Source organism: Anoplopoma fimbria, chromosome 1 (assembly GCF_027596085.1).
Source record: "Anoplopoma fimbria isolate UVic2021 breed Golden Eagle Sablefish chromosome 1, Afim_UVic_2022, whole genome shotgun sequence".
Lineage (NCBI taxonomy): Eukaryota > Metazoa > Chordata > Actinopteri > Perciformes > Anoplopomatidae > Anoplopoma > Anoplopoma fimbria.
In genome coordinates this window covers 27,784,118-27,803,775 of record NC_072449.1, presented here as the reverse complement: position 1 = coordinate 27,803,775, position 19,658 = coordinate 27,784,118, and the positions used below count along the sequence as shown (strand labels likewise).

At 38.9% G+C, this 19,658-nt stretch overlaps 1 protein-coding gene across 1 annotated transcript in view; it reads right to left on the bottom strand.

The window, feature by feature from the left end:
* The window catches only part of LOC129095301 (calcium-binding protein 8-like), a 60,525-nt gene that overhangs the window by 22,751 nt on the left and 18,116 nt on the right, over positions 1-19,658 (bottom strand). Inside the window, exons 3-4 of the mRNA XM_054603699.1 lie at positions 17,520-17,663; positions 11,002-11,114 (exon numbers count right to left, since the gene is read on the bottom strand). Of these exons, the coding sequence (XP_054459674.1) occupies positions 11,002-11,114; positions 17,520-17,663 (257 nt within the window). The remainder of the gene's footprint in view (positions 1-11,001; positions 11,115-17,519; positions 17,664-19,658) is intronic.

Here is a 19,658-nt window from a genome sequence, read left to right as displayed (position 1 = left end):
GAACCAAGTCTACATTCCTAAAGCTTGAAGGAGGCAGGGACTTCCCATTCATAAAGCCATGTGTCTAAATGTCATGAGGTGGGATCAAGAAGACCTTAATGTCACAAAGATAATTTTCTCTTTATATTAAAATGTGGAAGTTTTTCTAAGGAGGAAAGGGTTATATTGCATACTAACCGTTTACTATAGTAATACTAGACTGTTTGTCAGAATCAGAAAATCTGTCCCTGGATGGATGGATAAAAACGGGTTGTGAGAAAAAATTCCCAATTGCACAAATTCTACTAGTGGTCTTGCATAATTTTATGACAGATTGACAGAGATTGGACAAAAAGAAGTCAACTCACTGATGACCCTGTCGCCATTCAGCTTATCTAAATTCAACTGAAGGATAGAAGGTTTTCACCTGACAGCTAGGAGCGTAAAACTGTTTACATTTTGTCGCTGATTAACTCATTGTGAGCTGAGAGTAGTGAATACCTGCTCATTAGATTCACACCTCTGTTTATACTTCTTCCTCCTGACATCTGCTCTCCAAAACACTGCAAACCATTTCCAGAACTCTCTGCTTCTTTCTGCCTCATTATCTTTAAAAAGTAGTATTTGTTTTAGAAAGATTCGTTGATATTTTTTGCAGGCGGAATTATTCTAATTGCACTTGGTTTACACATCCAGAAACCCTCTCAAAAACTCCTAAGCTGAACTTATTATTATCTATAATTATCTTTAACAATTAATTCAACATAATTATTTCAGAAACTTGAAATGCTTTATACCCAACTCATTGCCTACCGTGTAGTCAATGAACAAAAAAAAAAACACAAATCAAAAATAGAGAATCGCCACTCTGTAACTTTTTAGTCAAAAAATGATCCTATCTAGGATTATGAATAATGTTGTACTGTGCTGTTATACAGTGAGGATGAACATCACACTGAGGGAAAATGACTGCAATTTCAAGTTTTGTGTAGTTTTTTCTCTGCTTTGCAGTTAATATATAAGACAGTAATGATAATCAACAGAAACATCTTTTGGTGCCAATATTAGTTCGAGCATTAACTTATCCAGATGGCATGTTAGTGTTCCTTTTGATATGCATGTTAGACGACAATACCATAGAAGTGCTTTGGTAGCTGAGTGCTAACAGCGCATGCCGTATAGCCGCAACATTCCGGGTTCAGTTCTAGCCTTTGGACCTTTTTGCACGTCATACCTCTATAACTTTCTTCCCCCACATATCTATACTGTCCTCTGCCAGGTGAAAGCTAAAATGACCCCCAAAAAATAGAAAATTTAAGATAATACTGTATATTCTCTAAAATACAATTGATCGATATCACCAAGCAATGACATAAAAAGAGAGTGAGGTATGGTGGAGATATTGACTCCACTATACCTCAATATAATATATTGATATTGCTCTGCTAAAAATGATCAAATCTAAATTTGTGAGCAGAAACTAAACAAGCCATAAATGAACAAAAAAGCAATCAGAACAATAACTAATCAGTATATGTTTTAAGCTTTGTGCAGTGTGCCAAAAGCTTCAAGGAAAACAAAACCAGACTGACTGATCCACCAAAAAGTCAGACATTTACAATCCAAATATGTTGTTGTATGAGGAAATTGTTTTTCCATAAATATTCCTCCTGAGGGCTGCAATAACACGGCTTATTCAGAGTGGGCGTACAGTAAGAAAGCACACAGAATGATTATAGTGCAAAGAGCTCTAAAATAATCTCACTCATGTTGCTCTGTCAAAAAGGCATGCAACCTCTAATCAGTAATTTATTCTGGCTGTCAGTTCACCTGTGGGATTGGTAGGCAAACTCAACAACAAGCTTCAGTCTTTGCCCGGCTTGCGATGCAGAAATAAGAAAGTGATTGAAGGGGATGTGTGTTTAAAGTCCGTTTACAGGTCTTGGGGAGTATTTCTGTATAAGTGAAAAAAAGTAGTGTAGAGCCTTTTTGGCTTCAGAAAGCCAGCCTTAAGGCCTTGCCTTCTTGGTTCAGCTCCTGACCCAAGAAAAAGTCTGCCAGCTTTTGAAGGCAACTTTACATAGTGGCCAAATGGCAGGATTACAACTTCTCGGTCTGTCAAGTGATGCCATGGGGCCCAAAAAGACTGTTCCTCAATAGATTTCCATTGGGAGAGAAACAGCTGTAACTCCACCCCGCAAGCTCATATGACATATTCCATCCTGCTGACTTCTTGCTAGCTGTGTGCGGCTATAATGGCAATACTGGCTGTAATTGATCACTTATAATACATCAGTGGGCTGTATGCGGAAAAGCCTGTGCCTTAGTGGACATATCTATTACCAAATAACTGGAGACAAATGAATATCAATATATAGTAGAAACACAGGCCCTTTACGGTGGATGCATAAAATGGAAGTTATTTAGTTTTACTTTTGAAGGGCTTTTTGCAAGCGGACGTTTTACTGGCGTCTTTTGATAGCATTGATCTGCTGCTGCGTGCTGATGTTGCCTTAGAAACCACCAATTAGCTTTTATTTCCTATAAAAGTATTGTTTGCCACAGAGAAAACTCAGAAGAATCAAATAATCCATCAAGCAAATGTCGCCAAGCAGAGCAATCAGTAAAGCCAATTTGATACTAAAGAAGAAACATCCTTTCTCTTTTGGCTCCACTGGACCAATTATGTAGTGACCACTTGTTCAGGGCAATGACTGACTGCCGCGCCCCATCCTGTTAGTTGTTTTCATGCATTTATTGCAATTTTTTTACTAGGTTCATTTGTATATGAAATGTATGAGGAAAACAACACAAACTCAACAGCTGAGGCTGTTCCAGAGAAGCTCATGGGGCTGAGGAAGGAGGGGATTGATCATAGCTTTCATTTACACTCACATATAAAAAAAAATAATCTCTTTTGAAGCCACATTTCATTCTGTGCTTATAATGAACTTTGTGGTTTAATGATGAAAAGGATTACTGTAGATTTTGATGAGGGGCTCCCGAAGCAAAATATTACCAAGGGATCCAAAAAGGGGCCACAAACAAGAGACAACACCTTGCAGGTTGTTAAAATCAAGAAATGTGTCTAAGTCTCTTTATTCAAGCTAACATGTCTTGCTGCTGCATTGGATTGTGTTAAACTGAAGCTACTCTCAGTTGGCATCTCTACAGTACCTCTTAAGTGATGGAGTCCCCCCAGTGTAATTGTTAAACAACAAGGTGTAAAATGATTGGCTTAGAACAAAGCCTTTTTTATTGTCATGGATTTGTTACAGATATCTACAGATTCTCTCCACATAAGTGCCCCTGTAGAGGAAAAATCTTTTTATCTATGTTGATTTTTGGAAAAAAAACACAAGCTGATTTGGGATCAGTTGTACACATGGCTTGATTCTCCTATATCCATTCAACAGCGGCACAGCACCACTGCTAAATGCTTAGTGCTGCACTTTACTGTAAAACCTGAGAATCTGACAGATACATCGGGCTTCATGATTGGAGAAAGTTTGAGTATCACGACTACACTTCTGACCACAATGTCTGTCTCTCTCTTCAACGATGTCATGAGCAAGGAGTCTGCATCACAAGGAATAAATGGACTAATGCATAGGATTATAAAGAGATACAAAACAAAGCAACAAAGCTTTCCTGCCACAATTAGCCTAATAGTGTTCTACACATATAGCATGTGTCCTAGGAAGACAAGGGAAAGCCCTTCTTTAGACACTATGTCTAAAATGTTTAAATCAATAATTGTTAGTTTCGGGAGGGTCTGCAGCACCCATTCTCATTCCCATACTATTTGCATAAATAATGATCTTAATAAATAAATTGAAAATTAAAAATTGAATGAAATGAAAATGTCCCTGCTTGTGGACATATTTTGGGGCTGTTGACAGGGTAGAAATACCCGTAGCAAAGACCAGATCAAATTCAAGGTTTATTAGTGAATGTAACGTTAGAGTGTAATGGTCCTTTAAACCTAAATGATCTGCATTAATTAGTATGATGTTAATAGATCAATATTGTTTATAGATAGATTATTTCTGTGTATTCTAACTCCTTAATCACTTTATTAGCATTTGGAAGACACTGTTACCTATAATGTTCTTGAACAGGACTCGATTTCTTTTTTTCTCAACGGCCTTTGGACTCAATCATAAACTCAGTAATAAAATCAATATTAAAAAAGACTCCATCGAGACACACACACACACACACACACACACACACACACACACACACACACACACACACACACACACACACACACACACACACACACACACACACACACACACACAGAGAAACACAAAGGAACACCAGTCCCCACAGAACAATGAACAGTTGATAGCCCATTTTTCAAACCATTATACCGGTGCAAACCAGACCCGCAGTGCTCAAACACAAGAGGTGTACATTCATGTGAATACAAAAAAATATATAACTCCCATACTTCACAAACTCTGGACTTAAATCAGTCTGTTTAACATTTCAACACATAAATGTCTGGTTCCTCTTAATCACTACTCACATTTTTGTGTACAGTATACCAGTGTTAGCATATTCCCAAACACAGCTCTGCACAGTGTGTGACAAATGAAGAAAAATGATCAGCTTCTCTGGGCTCATTTTTAGGAAAAAAATAAATAAATAAATATCGAACTGGTGCAGAGCAGTGTTTCACAGCAAAGTGCAGTGCATTGAAAAAGTGTCTCAAATCGATTTTGGAACAATGTGTTGCAGACAACCTCCTCAAAAAAAGAATATATTTTTTTGTTTTGGACACAATCCCTGCCACATAAATGAGGTTCAACTTTAAAGAGAAGCTGAAAAATACAAGAGGGAAAACTATTATATGATATTGTATTATAGTAACTGGAAGAGAGTGAGAGAGTTGCTCAAATGTTTCCAACATCCCCATCAAGTCAAATCTAGTGATGAATGTCAGGCAGACAGAGGTGGCGCACGCTGCAAACGAGTAACGGTTTATGAGTTTGCACATGTTCAGGATTATGGCAGCGCTTATATGATGTGCATTTCCTCCAGTCTCATTTAGGTCACATGGCAGACATCACCATAAACGATGAATCACAACACTGCTCCAGGATTAATGAGTACAACGATAAGTGACTAGGGCTGAAACGCTTCCTTGTTATGAGGGAGGGAATTATGATCTGTTTAACTTCCTGAAACCAAATCTAAGCAGCTAATCAGACATCATTAAAACTAATGATGCTATTTTTTTAGTTAAAGCAAACAGTTTTAAAAAAAATGCATTCATATATTTCCTAATTTGATATTTATATTTTAATATATAGAATTATTTAAATGTATTGTGTAATTGACAATGACAAGGTAAAATAATGACACTTAACTCTCTGACGGGTTACACTGACTTTGGGACAGTTGAAATTATTTTTCGGTATAGTTAAATAGTGAGTTTGGAGCCTTAAAATAAACCCAGGATGTAATATAGCACTGAGATGTACTAAACGGGTTTAGTTATAACAGATATTTATATTGCATGAATTTATGTAATGTTATTTTCTAAAAAGGAAACCAATAAGTTGTATTATCTATTATTGCTTCTTAATAAAGCAAAAGTATTTGTTATCTGATTACTTGATTACTTAATTGGTAGAACACTCAATTACTATAATAATCAATAGCTGCAGTCCCATCTGTAATTAAAAGCACAGGGGAGCCTTGATCTTCTAAAATGTTTATTCCACACATCATCATACACAGGATGAAAATTCTTGCATGCCATAATGTGATGACAATATAGCCTAAGAAAATATTCTCCTCAAAAGCAAAAAAGCTTTTGTTATCATAAGAAATAAAGTTAAATCTGTATTAATTATTTTATGAAAGAGATGATATGAAACAAAAAGTCATCTGATCTGCATGAAAGCCAAATGTGTTTATGAGGCCTTCTCGTTGCTTATCATGCCGCTGACAGTTGGCAGAACAGAGGAAAATAAAATGTTTGCAGTTGTTCAATTACAAGCTCATAATTATCCAGACGGGATAATTAGATACATTAACAAAGTGTTCCAGAGCAGATACGAGTGAGTAGGAAGGTGAGCGTGTGTCAGCGAGTGAATCATTATACCATCGCTCCAGCTGGTGAGGATGTGACACCTCGCCTGACATTAGTGGAATGAGAAAATCTCTCAGCTAAGACGGCGACTGAAGCGGCTCTCATGGTTCAAAGAGGACAGAACCAGAACACAATATGAGGTTCACTCAAGTTTACAAGGGGTCTGCTTCTCCGATGGAGTCGAACTGACAGCTACTGCTGGGGAAAATAAATATTTAATCCCAAGAAATCTTGCAGAATGCCAGATGGAGAAAAATTAAATCTGTGAAACACTGTCAGCTGCTTTGATAACTGTTGATTTTCAAAAGGGTTACACGAAACCCCTCCAGCTAAACGCTTTCAGCGTTGCAGCATTGTTCCATGCTAGTCATGATTCATGTTTTACAGTTATTGATAGGTCTCAGATTGTGCTGTAAAGAGGACTGATCACCTCAGTCAGACAGCTTCAGAGGTTAGTGGATCGATTAAAAGCTTCAAGCGTTTAGCTCTTTCCTTTTAGTGTCAATTTGGCATTACTCATCTTTGATGAATTTAAACAGTTGTGAAACTGAATGAAAAAAGAATTACTGTGTGCTTTGAATCTTCTAATAACTCTACAGCGCACTGTGGCTGAAGGAGTCATTCCTCAAAATGAGTTTATTGGGTCTTTATTCTTCTAAGGCAGAGCATTTAAATGAGATGTGCTAAATGAAAGTACTGAAATAAAGCTCAAGGAAGATTTAAAGAGGATGTTAAATGGAAAAAAAAAAAAAAGCATTGTAAACCATTTCAGTATTATTGTAGAGTTCTGGTGAAAAATACTACAACAAAGCCAGGGACTGCTTTAATTAGAACGACCTGATGTTTTTGTGTGGTGTTGAAAATTAAAATATAAGCCAAGCCTTTGACAAATGTAGAGACTGCTCTCAACTGGTTTATCATCTAGTTACACACATCTTAAACAGCATATGTTTGTCAGGTCAGCAGTAATTTAAAGCCGAATGATGCTGAAAATAAATATTCACAAGATGTACTTAAATGGTGCCGAAGAGAACATAATAGTCATATTTTTTTATGAAATATTCTATTCACGCTGTGTAGATTTAAAATGTTTTTTTTGTCCTAACTTTTGAAATCGGTGGCGTTGATCTGCTTGACATTGTACTCCCTGTCCAAAGAAGGTACTTTCTTCATCTTCTTTTTAACTAAAACCAGCAGCCTGCTGCTGTAAGAAATGAGGTAGACAAAAGCTGCTTGATCAAGCCATACAGTGAATGTGCCATTAAACCAAAACAATGTGCTAAAATAGGAAAAAATACTTAAAATTGGCGATCATTTCCTGTGGGGTTATTTCGTCAACCTTGTCAACATTAGCAAAAGTCAGGGTGCGACCATGTCTACTGACCCTAAAAATAAAGGCATATACTGTAACCTATATATTTGAACATTGTGCTATTGCATTTATGATTACTTTCTATTATGACGAATGCTGTGTGTTCTATGTTTTTAGTGTGTAGCTTTTTATGATGATTTTAATGTTTGTAAAGTTTTTTCGAGAACCTTGAAAAGCGCCCTATAAATAAAATGTATTATTATTATTAGATATTGTAGTTTATAAATAGGAGTTTTGGCATGCCTAGCCGAGTAGCGCGCTCCATGGCACGTAAAGGAGGATTTGATTCTTGCAAATTAGCGTTTAACCTTCTGTTTTGTTGTGTGGGATCTTATCCCATATGTGTCCATTCGAGGAATGAACGAGGCAAGAGAGAAAATATCACTCTATTTGAAGAATTACATTTTTAAAAATGAAAAAAAAGGAATATGAAATATTCCTGCGAATTCAAATAATCAAGTTCCAAAATTGTTCTATAAAAGTCACAGTTGTGATTTACATGAATAACCCCCCCAATTATTTTCACAAATCACAATGCTCATTACGATGACATATGAGCAGTTCTCTACACTGGCTCCCTGTAAGAGCTCGCATCCAGTTACAGACTCTGGTGCTAGCCTACAGGGCAGTGAAAGGAACAGCTCCTTCCTATCTCCAGGCCTTGGTCAAGCCCTACACCCCCGCCCGACCACTTCGCTCTGCTGCCTCGGGGCGATTGGTTGCCCCGTCGCTCAGAGGTCCCTGCGGCCGATCCACCCGGTCACAGCTTTTTCTGTCCTGGCCCCTCAGTGGTGGAATGAACTCCCCACTGACGTCAGGACAGCATCTTGCCCATCGGCGCAGGCTGAAAACTCACCTCTTCAAGAAGTACTACCCTGAGCCTTCCACTTAGCACTTATTGTATTCGTATTAGTTTGTTTCTGCACTGTACTTTTGCTCTGGTTTATGCTCTTAGATGCTTGTTTAAGAAAGGAGATGCACTCTGGTAGTAGTTCTCTTGAATACCTAAGTTGAATACACTTATTGTAAGTCGCTTTGGATAAAAGCGTCTGCTAAATGTCTAATGTAATGTAATGTAATGACAGGTAATGGTGCAGGTTTAAATAATTAAACCAATAAGCAATTAATTCGATATCAGGCCTTTTAGCTTGAAGCAAGAAGGAATATATACTTCCTGTAAGTCGCTTTGGATAAAAGCGTCTGCTAAATGACTGTAATGTAATGTAATGTAATGTAATATACACAATATATTCTGTTACATATTATTTAGTAATTATTCATTTATTATAATGCACATTCTATCCTGTTAATTCACACAAAGGAGAGGTTTTTCGCATGTTTTTCGCATGCAACATTTGTTGATTGAAACGCTGTGCAGTTTCTGCATTTTGATGAGTTGGACATAATGAGCCAGCAGCATGAGTTGTCCTGGGTGATGGTTTATTCAGTGTTTGCTGAACTGTTGGGTGGGCTTTTGAGCAGATAGTGTTATTTTGTCTTCATGTATACTTGCATTGCAAAATCATTTACATTCTTCTACTGTGGCGAAAAGGTTACACACTGCATGTAACATTCTGTCCTGATAATGTTTTGCTTTGGAAAAAAGATTGTTGAGGACATTACAATCATATGGTACCCTCCCACCAGTACGTAGAGCCAAAATTATGCATCAATATACCAATTCTAAAGCTTCGAAACACGTTAAGATATTCAAGCAGTCTGAGTCACACACACACCACAGCCCATTAATAAACTAAACTAAGCATAAAAACTGTAATACCTCAAACCACTAATCGCCTGTGTGGCATGTGGAGAAATAATCATGATAAATCAACGTTTGAGTAGATCTTTTTTTCCTCTCTGGAAATGCTCCACACATTAAATGAGGTGCTGATTCCAACTTCTAAGCAATAAATCGTCAGACAAGAAGTAAGGGTTTGTAAGTGTAAGTAACAAACCCCAACACAGCCAACCCCAAACCACCAGCCTTACTTGTAGGGAGGGAATACATATTTTTTATTTTCAAGCCAAATGCTCGCCCACACGAGCCAAGGTCATTGCAGCAGCCAAATGGGGCTGGCAGCGCATTAGACTAGACTGCACTCATACCTCCGAAAGACTCATGTCCTCGTGGTGTAAACCACAAGCTCCTGCCCCGGAGAAAAGGCCCCGGTTCAGGACGATGATTACATCAAGAGAAGGGGCTTGCCAAGCGTTCTGTGGCAAATGTCCTGTCCTTTCCCTCACACCTGCTCCATTTGTCATCAATCCCGTTCATGCTCTCCAACTCTCTCCATTGTCAGGCGCATTCATCACTCTGTCTCGCTCACTCTAAGTCGAGTCTGTTTCCCTCCCGTACTGACAATTTTTGTCTCTTGTTTGTTTCTCTCGCCACCGATTCCTTTGTCAGCCCAAGTCTCTGTCCACAGGCACATCTGTCAGAGTCACATATTACCATCATCAGTCACAATGTCACTCAGAAGACGTCAGATGCTTTATATAAATATATATATATATAAAGCTTTTGTTTTGCACTGCCTTTCAAAAAAGGCACACAGCAGTGTGAGTAATGGAAACTGAGTTAAACAAAGTAGTGCCTCCGTTAATGACATTTATTTCGCATTAGTGCAGAGGAGAAGAGACAACGACACACTTTCATCAGATACTTGAGTCCAAACAGAGGATAGTTTCTTCTTCTAAACACATACATTCTCTTTGACCCACATTAAAAACTCTACGTTGAGTTGTGCATCATCATCAACGCAACACGCATCATTATCAAGAAAGTAGAGAATATGAGATGCTTCTCTCTCAAAATGTGTTTTAATCAGTTTCCTATATTTCCTATAGACGGATTTCTAAACAATCTAAATAATAATAGGTCCATAATAAGGCTTTCGTGACATTGTGGCAACAGGTTTTCTAGCCCCCTGTAACCCATCTATATTCCAGTTTTTAAAAGTTACTACAAGGAACATCCGTGGAACCTCCTACCGAAGCCAATGTACGGATTGTCATGGACCACGTGACCACTCCTGAGCTGGAGAAATTCTTGCGAGCTTGCATGTCGTAAATTGCTTGGTGGAATCGGACCAGATGACATGGCATTAAGAATAATTATATAAAAATAGCCAATCTTCTCGTTGATGGTCTTGTTTGCTTATGTAGGTCATGTAGAGGCATCAGATTTGAAGTGAGACAGTTCCATAACCAGTTAAAAGTTCTTTGTAGTAACTTTTAGTAGAAATTCCTTTTAAGATTAAAAAGTTCCTATTGGGGTCAAGTTAATATTATGATGCACTACTTAATATGAACATCTAAATGACATTTTACCAATCATATATTCTATTTTTGGTGTGTTTGTGTGGCCCCTTAGATTTTTCACACCATGATATAAAAACAGATTTAAAAACAAATGATTACTCTGCAGTAATCATTTTTCAACTGAGACATACAGCATCCGTTTCTTGATATCGAGTTTAATTTATGACTCTTGAGCAAAGTCAACAGAACAGATGTGTTTTAGAGAATAAAGTTTTACCTGCCAGAAGATGGTATCTATTGTGCTGCCCAGGAAGCCTTCTCTTGTTTCCGACGACAGGAGTTTGGGTCCAAGGATCGTCATGAACTCCTCGAAATCCACTTGTCCATCACCTGACACATTGAAGAGAGGGGCAGATTATTGATCGATGTTGGTGTACTAATGTTGGCATTGTTTGCAACTTTTTTCAAAGTACTTGCTGGTATATGACACTTTGATCGTTGACACCAAATGCATCCTAAACATCCCCCAATACCCAGGCTGCAAAACAGAAAAGCAGTTTTATTAAGTCTCTTGTTATGGATCCGTTTTGCTTTCTTATCTTGCCGTTCAGGCTCATCTTTACCAGCATGAACTCAATCCCGCTGGACCTTCATTGGTTTGGAGTGAGAGTCGGGGCTAAGAGCCTCCAGCTGAATATCTGTAAACTGGTTGTTGTGGGAGACAGACCTATGAAGGAATTGCAATGAATTTATCCCGGATTAAATAGCATATAGCACAGACATAATTAATGCCTTTGGGGTTGCAAAAAGTTTTTTCTGCTGTTTTCTTTTCTACCATGTGTTTGAAGGAACTCAATTATATACGCCCTGTGTTTTTGGCTTGAAGAGAAATTTGGATGCTGTTTGTGTCTTTGTTATTATAATTTAAGACCAGCACGCTTCAAATCGCACTGTTCACTGCAGCATTTACCACCGAGACAAGATATGAAACAATGAGCTGACACATCCAGTATAAGAGAGCCGACTGGCTCTTTCATACTGGTTGTGAAGCAGATCACAGTTTACAGCTACTGGATCACTCATAACATGGAGCGTCTGCTGCGCATCATTGATTCCAGCAGTACTGATCCAGTAGCCTGCTGTTAGCTGTTGACGGTGCTTCCAAAACTAAGCATCAGAACTCTGCAGACATCAACCAAATCAAACCATGAATCTTTTTTCCATCTTTTATATATTTTCGTATTGTATTTAAGTGGAATGTTTTCATAAGCCCAGTGTTTTTATGTTTTTTTTATCTCCCCTGCAGAGTTTGTCAGATTGTATTATCTGGATGTCTGGATGAACCAAACGGACACTGAATGGTCTTGTTTGAATTGTGAAATAAAGGGTGAAAATTTCAGAAAAATAGTTGAGTCTTTAGGTTTTAAAAATACAAGGGTGGAAAGATAACTCACTTGATAGAATATAATGTAATTCAAAGCTATGATGAATAAAACCTAAAAAAGGGTGTAAAAATAAATCCAAAATTGCACTACACAGACACTGAATTATTCGCCGTCTTTTCTTTTTGTTTGTCTAACGGTCTTTACGTCCCTGTTGATAACTCATTTTGCTTCCCTCGTCTTCCCACCTGCTCTCTTTGTATCTGCAGATTGAGGCTGGGACCTTGTCAGAGCAAAGTTAACCATGCAAGACGACTCAATCTGCCCCTCTCTGCAGTACCTCTGCTCCCACTCTGACAAGGGGCACGCTGGCATTGTAAAGTTTAATGACGCTGACTGTACTTGTGTCCGTGCATATTCATCCAGGCTGCAAGCCAGAGGATTTGTGCTGAGGTAGGAGGATGTCAGGACGGGATGGATGGATGGATGACAGAAGAGATGAGGGTGGACTAGGTGAACAGGTTCGAGGTTAGACAGGACCAATTATAAGTAGCTCTGCGTGTACTGGGACTAGCCTGCAAAACAAAATTGTTTAAAGCTCCACCAAATGATAACTTTCATATTCAAACCGAAACAAATGACTGAAAGTTATGTAAAAAATAAATTTTAAAGCACATTTTTCTGTATGTTTGGGTATCATCTCTCTCATCAACTTAGGTTCCAGCAGCAGGCAGCTGTTTTCAGCAAACAACTTCTTAACAAGAAACTGTAGTAGCAGCAGAGAGACAAAATGGGTAGAATATCTTTCTCAAGAGTTTGTGGAGCAAAAACCACAATCAAAAAAAGAGGGGTCCCATATTTGGGCAGCATCAGGTCGGTTTTCATCCAATCTGCGTCATCTATTTTGACAAAGTATCACTCAAGTTCGGCAGTGTAACATGGTAGCCTCATGATGATATTTAAGGTTTTTGCAAAAAGGGTTCAACAAATCTGCAGTTTGTGTGAAAACAGGTTTATATTGCTTATACATTGGTGCAGAAGAGTTTTTGTGTTGGTAGTGAATGGAAATGTTAATGAAAAATGTATTCAATAAATGACCAGCTATTTATTACTGCTTATTGGGAAATAGTTAAATAAAATTATTAAACAGTGTAGGGGTCATTTTCTATTGATTCTGAGGTAAATATTGGGGTAATTTGGTTGTAATTTCAACACACATTACTTTTTAATTATCACCTTCTTACCATAAAATGTGCTGACCTGTATTGATAATGAAATATTTTTTTCATTTTATTTTTATTACATTTTTTAACAACAAAACATAACAAATAAGGTAATCATCATACACATTTGGTCAAATTAAACATTAATTTTTTGGAAAAACAGATTTTTTTTTTAGGAATGTTGATCCAGCATGAACACATATCCTTGACAAAAACAGAAAGAAAACAAAATCAATAAATAACTGAAATAAAGATAAGTAAATAAATAAAACAAAAAACATATTAAATGGGCCATTTTTTAACCTACCGATTATAAGTGTATGTGCAATAATGTCTCCAAGGTGGGAAAAACATTGACACCTGGATTGAAAAAATGCGTTTGTTTGGATGAAACCAGAAACTTTTTGTCATACGGTTTTGACCAGACGACATTACTGAACTTGCGTGCTGATTGGTTTAGTGACATGCCATATTGTTGAAATCTGTTGATGTTGAGTATCTACCATAAAAAAAAAAGAGTACGAGTAAAAATCATTGTCAGGTTGGTCCATTCCATTCTCATTCCCAGGGTGTCAAATACTGACGTGGTGTCACGCCCCTCTGCTTTTGATACCGACCTGTTGTGAGAGCCAATTTTGCACCTTCTGAACACCGCTCGCTGTGTGTTTGAGAGAGAGAGTGACGGAGAGAGGGGGAGAGAAGGTGGTGTAATGCAATGTTTCTGTAAGTTATTAATAATTTACTTGGAACATCTGCCCTTTTTGACCCTCCCACCTGTGATATTTTCTAGTGAGCTTACCTGAACGTTGTGGGTCGACCCCAAAATAACTACCGCCCAACCGCAGTTGTGAATGTAAAAAAAAAAATGCCATGAAACAATGAGCTGACACATCCAGTATAAGAGAGCCGACTGGCTCTTTCATACTGGTTGTGAAGCAGATCACAGTTTACAGCTACTGGATCACTCATAACATGGAGCGTCTGCTGCGCATCATTGATTCCAGCAGTACTGATCCAGTAGCCTGCTGTTAGCTGTTGACGGTGCTTCCAAAACTAAGCATCAGAACTCTGCAGACATCAACCAAATCAAACCATGAATCTTTTTTCCATCTTTTATATATTTTCGTATTGTATTTAAGTGGAATGTTTTCATAAGCCCAGTGTTTTTATGTTTTTTTTTATCTCCCCTGCAGAGTTTGTCAGATTGTATTATCTGGATGTCTGGATGAACCAAACGGACACTGAATGGTCTTGTTTGAATTGTGAAATAAAGGGTGAAAATTTCAGAAAAATAGTTGAGTCTTTAGGTTTTAAAAATACAAGGGTGGAAAGATAACTCACTTGATAGAATATAATGTAATTCAAAGCTATGATGAATAAAACCTAAAAAAGGGTGTAAAAATAAATCCAAAATTGCACTACACAGACACTGAATTATTCGCCGTCTTTTCTTTTTGTTTGTCTAACGGTCTTTACGTCCCTGTTGATAACTCATTTTTCAGAAGGTAAAAAATTGCATTTACACTCAATGCATTTTGGGTGCATTTATACCTCTACTTTTATATGGTCAAGCAATATCCAATTGCAATCCAAACACCCAGAACACATTTTTATTGTAAGGTGTAAAAGGGGTTGCATGCCAGCTAATATTTTGATGGATCTGACGTTTGTGACACCTCAACATAATGCTGAGTCAATTTCTGTGTCTGTTATAGTCCAAGCCAGCTGTTTTTGACAAGTCTCTTCCTGTGTTATGTCACAACCAAGCATTCTGTTTTCAGCTCAAAAAAGAACTATGAATTATTAAAGAAATCCTGCTCCCTTTAGTAACAGAAGAAACTGATTTAAGGCAATAGGGAATACAACCCAAATGTTGCACTCTGTTGTATTAAGTTAAAACATCCCTACACAGATCCAAACTAAGAAAATTAGAGTCAAAGTTAGAGAGAGACCTGGCGCCAAGGTCATTAACACCAGAGGAAAAAGAAGAATATGTGTATTCTGAGCTGGCCACACAAAGGCTGGTGCAATACTGCGATCTGGAACAAAGACGAGTGGTTACATCATTCCATGAAGGGCATGCAGAGCTCAATGACGATCACACGGATAGGCTTGACAGCAGAGAGGAGCGGAGCAGATAACCTATCATCAGAGATCTGGACTTCGAATCGATGGCTGTGACCTAGGATCCAATCCTCACAGCTGCCCACTTGTACAAGATACAATCACCACCGCCCATTCTCATTCATCTGATTATGCGTACCTCTTCTCCGCGCCAGGCTCCTTTCATCACTAGCTTGTTGTTATTGTGTCGATGTTCATGCATTTGAGAATTATGAGATAATTTCACAAATTGCTCTGTAAATAACTGTATATTGTTACATCCATACACTGTATATAAGAAGTGGAAGTAGTCATCGTGACGTCTCCCATTGGTTTGTGGACTGACGTTATAAAGCCTTGAGTTTTGCATATCTGCCTTCGCCATCTTGGATTATGGTCATCCCCATCTTGACCTTTTTGCAACCAATGAATGGAAGTTACCATTTTGGAATGTGTAGGAGTGACGTGGAGACCCCTTATGCGGCTCTGGTAGCGGCAGTGACCTGTCAATCACAGTAAGCCCGCCCTAAAACATACTAGGGTCATATTCTCATAGACTTCTATACAATCAGACTTCTTTTTTCAACCAGAGGAGTCGCCCCCTGCTGGTCAGTAGAGAATGCTAGTTTTAAGACACTTCTGCATCGGCTTCAGTCGGCAGAACCGGAGTTTGTCGCCTGATTGTATCTCAACAGTTTATACCATGTCAGTTCTGTCACTTTCTATTCCCTGTCAATGTAAATCAGACTTTTTGCGCCTTCTCTGTACATCAAGTCAGTATGCAGGTCTCTCGCTTCATTTGTTTATCTAAACCGGTCGGGTCGTATCTGAGCGAGCTGTCTTTATCGAATAGGAGTTTTGGCAAATTAACAAAACACAAAGCCCTTGCAAAGCAGCCAGACGATACTTAGATTCAATAATGCCTAAACGAAGAAAAACCCAGCATTTTGCTAATGACATCAATCAATGCAAACAAGTCGACCTGGGTCATTTAAAGGGAAAGAGGTTTACCCCAATTGCAACTCAAACAAACTTGGATTCGATACGCAGAGACAGAGAGAACAATAAGAGAAAAGTGTATAAATAAATAAACAGCATTACACTTCACAGACTTTCTGAGACAAAAGCTGCTGTGACCTTCTTCGGGTCGGAAAGTAGCCTTGGCTGCTTCCTCTAGTTGCCGCAGCGTACGATGCAACAAGACCCGGCCCTGAGGCACAAAAGCTGCTACAGTCTACCGTCTTAAACTTTAATATTCAGCCTTGAACCCTCTATCGTTATTTCTCTCTCCACAGTGGAAATGAAAAGCACTTATCAAAGGCTGTGATAGCAGCATGACAAATTGGAATCTTTCCCAGGGATTTGCATATTGCATTTTTCCCCTCCCAGCGTTATACAATTTTAAGTCTATCCTTTTCGCAATATGTCAATCACACTTAACGCAGACGGCTTTGCTTGAAACCTTCTCGCTGCTCAGAGTGTCCTATCTGAGGGCAAAAGGTTAAAAAGGTGTAAAAGTGAGGATGGTGCTGCAGGAATCAACCTCTGCTGATTCAGATCTGACAGCAGGAAGGAACCATTTACACTCTTTGTGTATTATTTAAGCCCAGTGAATAGTTTTTTCCAGCTGGACAACCAATATGAAGAGCCATTTCGCTCTACGATAACCACTCCCATTTCATGTGTGCATTCGTTAATATTAATCTCACTATCCAGTTTCGCTTTGATGCTTTCATGGGTTGAGCAGAAACGGGAAGCAGTTGAGATTGAAATGATTACACACTCATGCATGAACAAGTGTTTTGTACGTGACAGGGGAATTTTTAATGTTTGTGTCTGAACAGGCAAGACTGCATATAAACACAATGTTTTTTTGTAAATATTTGCAAAGTTTAAAGTTAAAGCGTTTTTTATTTCCATGCACGGTGTAACACAACAGAGCCGGATCTACATCACACAGCACATTTGTGTGTGTGTGTGTGTGTGTGTGTGTGTGTGTGTGTGTGTGTGTGTGTGTGTGTGTGTGTGTGTGTGTGTGTGTGTGTGTGTGTGTGTGTGTGTGTACATGGGAGTACACACATACTCACCATCCATGTCTAGTCTCTGCATGATGATGGCCAGCTCCACCTCACTGGGCATGTAGCCCAGTGAGCGCATGGCCATGCCCAGCTCCTGCTTGGAAATGAACCCGTTTCCGTCACGATCCAGCACCTTAAACGCCTCACGGATTTCTGCCAAGACAAAAAAAAAAAAAAAAAAAGGAAATCAACTGAGCATCTTTGAACGATGTGGCCCTCATGCTTCCAGGTTGCACAAACACACAAACACTTATTCATTTCCATTTACACCACCGTGTGTCTGTGTTTTGGTCGGCCAGACGCACTGCTCTCTGGATTTTATTTTAACTCCATCCTTTCCTTTGGCAGTGATGACTCCCACGACTTTGAATTCCCGTTAAATTAAGGTGTTCATCATCATTCCCACAGCTCTCTTTACCTCCCTTCCCCTCTCTTCCTGTCTGACCCAGCTTCGGGCTGCGCATTATGCAATTGGTCTCGCACCACTGCCTCAGGTTAACAAGATCAATTCCACCCCATCCATTCATTTTCTCCACCTGCTGTCACAGCCGCCGTCACCTCTGCACCATTTCAGGAATTTCACATTCAACGTGACCCTTCAGTGAGCTCCTTTATTCTTTTTATTTCCTGGTTTGTATTTACAGTACAATTTTAATCTCTCAATCAGACCATAAATCCAGAGCATGTTACTTAACTGACTCGCTCTCACAGCAGACATAAAATAAACAAAAAAAGAACGCCTTGCTTGTACACAGTTGAGTCAGCAGCTGGCTCACTGGCTTCCCGAAGTGCGTTCAAGTGGTCAGCAGGATGAGTCGGCAGGCTTCCGCTAGCGTGCTTTAATAACTGCATATTTCATAAAGAGGGCCAACAGACAGGAAAGGGTGTACGGCAAGACAGGAGGGAGAAACAGAATGGCATCTGCTGTTTTTTTTTTTAAAATAGAGGTGGTATGTCACTTCTCTGAAGAACACTATGACTGCATGACATGCTTGAGCACACTGTTGAGCACTGAATAATTTGAGTCTGGAGAGTGGAGTGGATGGTTTAACTCCATCCTTCCCAGGAACTACAACGGAACAGAGGACATACATTGCATTTCTATGCAAGTGTTGGATCCAACAGCAACAAAAAAAAAAGAAAATTAATTTATATACAAGATTAAATCTGAAATACTTTAATGCAATACATTCTCTGACAGTTAACACGCCAATAAATTGTCAAACTGAACCAAAAACATCACAAAGAAAATTAGCCCATCAGTCATCTTATTATCTCCTGCACTGCTGCCAATCTGGACCAGACTGCTGCCAAATGATTTGGAACAACAAAACATAACTGGAGCAGTAATTATGAAACAACTCATAAAAATGGAGAACGGTGCTTTCACTGCTCTGAACACCTACAGTAGATAATAACAAAAGGGGTCACAGTCTGCGACCTGCATCGAAACAGGATGTTACTGCTTCCGCAAAACAGCTGGTCCTGAGCAAATAAAGCACTGCCATCATTTGTAACAATACAAACCCTTGTTTTGAAGAGGTTATATTGTCAAGGATGTACACACAGATATGCTAACAAACACACATAAAATGCATCCAGATAATTTTTCCCTGTATTAAAAGGAGCATCTCATGCATAAATGTGTGACTCAGGTCCTTGTTGTGTACTCTGTGTGTTGGAACAGAACAACAACATGAAGACTGGGTTTATATGTCCAAATGACTCAGTCCATTTCCTGCACAAGTGTGTCCTTCCATCAAGACTCATGACGCATGGGGGAATATTGAGCTGCTTTCCAACTCAAAGTTTGACATTTGGAACAGCAATATTTCTACCGGAAGGACAGAAGTTACAAAAGACGTCAAAGCCAACTCCAGCTTTGATGGACCAGAATCCTGAAGTGACAGAATTTGTTTAATTTTCAACACAACTTCTGCCTCGCAGTGTAAATTGTTTGTAAGGGTGTTTTGTGTTTATTGTGATTGTGTCCGTGACTATGTGCACTTGAATGACTGGTGCCTGTTTACTTGCATTATGTAATCCACCCACTGTCACATTCTACGTAACCTTTAGGATGAAGCAGCGATTCTCGGCGTCGACGGAGACGCAGCTTGCACTTGTGTACAACTTTGTACTTGGTAAAGG